Genomic DNA, 3476 nt, shown 5'->3' on the forward strand with positions numbered 1-3476 from the left:
GCGCGCTAAAAGCTGCGTTTACCGCGCGCGTCGTTTGGGGCGACTGTTGGAGATGCTCTTAGAAAGTTAGAGATGAGTTTGTTAGGAAAGATGATATCCTACGGGACGAGTCTTCCATATAAAAGGAATGTCATGTACTCTGCTAAAAATAAGCAATGAAATAATCAAAAGTTCTCCAAGCCCCTCTTCCACGTCTGGGACAAGCCCTGCAGAGAGGTTGTTGAGGGACATCCCCGGTCCACGGACCTTTACCCTGCCCATATTATCCTGTTGTGAATCAAGGTCCATAAAATGCTGGTCTTCATTATCCATGACAAAAGTTGTAATGCACTGCGACTAAGACATCCAATTTACACATACATGAGGATGATATCATATCATCGTTGGTCTTCTAGTGTTTACTTCCAATCTCGGACCTTCATCTTCCTTACCAGCGTCACACAAATCCATCAGGCCATGACAAAGAGATCAGATGGTTCATATGAACACCAAAGCTCAACACCAAATTCTGGAGACTGAACAGCCACTGTAGTGGCCAGCTGCATCAAACAATAAAACGAGTATGCGACTAGTTCAAATTTACTGGATCATGTATAGTAGGCTAGTAGCCATCACCCAGACAACGCACAACCCTAAATATATATTTACCTTATACAGTTGGATACAAGAAAAGAGAAAAGAAAATGCAGACATTATCTGAAATACTTCAAGCAGTCCGATAGATATCGGACGAGTCAAAATGCATCTTTCAGCTTGAGAGCATAAACCACACCACAAACAGTACAGTATTAATACCATATCTGCTTATGTTCAAGTGCAGGAAGGAGAAAATTGGTTAACAGTGGGAGCTAGCACCGTCTGCCTCCCATGTTGAGTGAGCCAAGAGGATGCGGCCCTTCCACCCTTGCAGCAGCCAGTGATGGTCCTCGTCGATGAGGAAGTCCTTGTGGTATTTGTTCTTTACCATGTCCCTAGCCATCTTAACAGTTTCTCTGTCCAGTGGCAGCTGCCTCAGGCCTGCACGTTGGTTTCTGACTTGCCAATGCTTATAGGTCTCACAACGCTCCACCCGGTCCTTTCCCTCATATGCAATGGCATTCAGGACAACCCACCCAAAGATGTTGCGCTCCAGCGCCAGCCGCAGTTTGTTCTCCCTTGGCATGGTTGCATCAAGCATGTCAAACAGTGCAGAGTAAAAGAAGAGGGCCTCGCGGAACCGTGACAAGAAGAAGGTGCCATAGGAGCCATTCACGGTGCTTTGGACAAACACGTCCGGTTTCATCTTGCTGATGTTGCCGAGGACAGTATCCCTGGGGTTCGGGCTGCCTATGACGACACTCTCATCCATTAAGGTCCTGAAATTGTACAGGTCATTCACAGCAAGCACCTCATCAGGTTCCAGGTCCAGGTCCAGGTCCTCGATGGAAACGGTCTGCCACTGCGCCAAAATGGCACGGTACTTGAACGACACACCAAGGTCCCGGGCAATGTCAGTCAGCCGAGAATCGATCTCCTTCATATGTTTTTCTGGGTGGAATCCGGGCTGTGGGAGGTCAATGTGCGTGATCCTGACCTCTGGTGGGCCACCATCCCTTGCTGCCAGCCAGCGCAGCAGTTCTGACCACTGGAATCCATAACGAAAGCCATAATCAACAATGTGCAACCTGCTCCTCCCCACTGCCGCATTGAAGATGGCCCTGTTGGCGAACAAGAAGGATACATTCCTGAAGCAGCATGCTGAAATGAATTCTTGGTAAGCCTCTGAGTGTGCCACAGCAGAGGTGCCCTTAGCCGTAAGCGTCCCATACACTTGGCTGCCTGTGCCAGTGAGCCGTGCCTCCAGCCCCTCAGCGAACCAGTAGGCAAGCCGCTGTGTTGCGTCACCAGTGGGTGAGGCATGCTGCTGGATCTCCTTGAGCAACTCACCTGCCCTCCGGCGGTCATCCATCACCGCCTTGGCACAGTGGATCAGCAGCGTGTGCAGGTCAATCACCCGTGCCTTGCTCTTTCTCCCCTTCTTGTTACTGTTCCCAGTCTCATTGTCCATGGAACTGCACATTTGATTGAAGTCGAACACCTCGCAGGCACCAGCTTCGACCAATCTGTCCGTCCTACTGACATCAGCCTCCACCTCGTTGCTCCAGTCCTTGCGGCCCCTGCTGCTTTTCTCCTTCGGTTGGTCCTGCTCACCGGTGGTCGTCAGCTCACTGTTTGTGGGCAAGAACTTCTTCGCCTCTTCCATGCCCTTGAGGAAAGCAGTGCTAAAGATGTCAGTGCTGAACTCTCCATTGGCGAGCAACAGCAAGCTGCGGACCTCATCAACACCCTTGAACTTCAAGATGCCTGAGCTGAGAGAGTGCATGTCGCTGGCCAAGGCGCCACCTTGGTCTGCCGTTAAGGTGGAGGCATGCATGCTGGAAGATAGGATTTGGGCAAAGGGTCGCTGGGCTTTGAGGAGTGCAGGGTTGTCTTCGTCAATGTCATCGTCCTCCTCCATGAGGATACGCGCGATATTGGGGAGCGCCAGGTGATCCTGCATGGCAGAGCGGTTCCTGTCGTGGTGTGCCACTAAAGGAAGGTCGGGGAAGATATGAGGGACAGCCATGGTGATGACGATGGACAATGGGAATGCGCTTCCTCTAATGAATGGAATGGAATCATGGTAGGTATGATGTTGCTCTGCTAAACTTCTCTCCTTGGTATCACCGAATTGTCTCCAACAATAAAGGACAAATAGATGTTTTCTTAATCATATAGGGACGATGTGACCTTCTTGTTCCATTTGCTAGTACAAGGACATTATATGTCAAAAAAATGGCATTTAAAAGAATTCTGGGAAAGATCACAACTGGACATGTTTGCGCACTATGGCACTTGAAAACCTTTATGTAGTACAGAAGTGATACAATGATGAAGGGCCAACATAGCAGCTTTATTTGCATGAAAATTGCTTTGAAGTGCACTTAGTACTCAAACATGGATGTGTGTTCAACTGGGGAAGTATGAGGACTGAACCTAAAAGTGGTTAACAAATGGAGGATTTGTTACCTTTATCCGTTATATGCAGCATGTACACCATGCTTGATCTACACTAGGAACGACGGCATCTAAACTCAAACCGCCCCAGATCTTCTATCTTTGACAGCTAAGCCCTCCAACCAATCCTGAATGTAGTAGTCATTTGGTATCTCCAGACCTGATCCGCCTATCGCCTGCACTGCATACACCCTCAGTACCATTAGCACTTTAAACCTGCAAGTAAACATGACGCCCATGCTATGAACGCGTCATCTAAAACTTTAAAACATACCGAAAAAGGCTTTCGTCCCGCTTTATATTATAAAGCAACTGCCCAAGCCAACAATCCACAAGGGTTCACACGCACGCAAACACACACCAAGTACACACAAACACACGATCCAAAGAGGGTTAATATTAAGGGCACAACTTAACAAGCCCTAGAACAGAAAAGACGA

General features: G+C 48.5%; 1 protein-coding gene across 1 annotated transcript; it reads left to right on the forward strand.

Moving 5' to 3' along the window:
• Positions 1 to 1609: 1609 nt before the first annotated feature.
• LOC123094713 (uncharacterized) lies at positions 1610 to 2792 on the forward strand. Its single transcript, XM_044516650.1, has 2 exons — positions 1610 to 1984; positions 2085 to 2792. Exons 1-2 carry the CDS (start codon positions 1898 to 1900, stop codon positions 2529 to 2531), a joined length of 534 nt encoding a protein of 177 aa, XP_044372585.1. The 5' UTR covers positions 1610 to 1897; the 3' UTR covers positions 2532 to 2792.
• The last annotated feature ends 684 nt before the right edge of the window (positions 2793 to 3476 follow it).

Source organism: Triticum aestivum, chromosome 4B (assembly GCF_018294505.1).
Source record: "Triticum aestivum cultivar Chinese Spring chromosome 4B, IWGSC CS RefSeq v2.1, whole genome shotgun sequence".
NCBI lineage: Eukaryota > Viridiplantae > Streptophyta > Magnoliopsida > Poales > Poaceae > Triticum > Triticum aestivum.

Excerpts from the sequence above, each read along its gene's own strand:
- LOC123094713 (XM_044516650.1), top strand. The coding sequence starts at position 1,898 with ATGCTGCTGGATCTCCTTGAGCAACTCACCTGCCCTCCGGCGGTCATC. Across the intron at positions 1,985-2,084 it reads TGGATCAGCAGCGTGTGCAG|GCACCAGCTTCGACCAATCT; the intron begins GTCAATCACCCG and ends AACACCTCGCAG.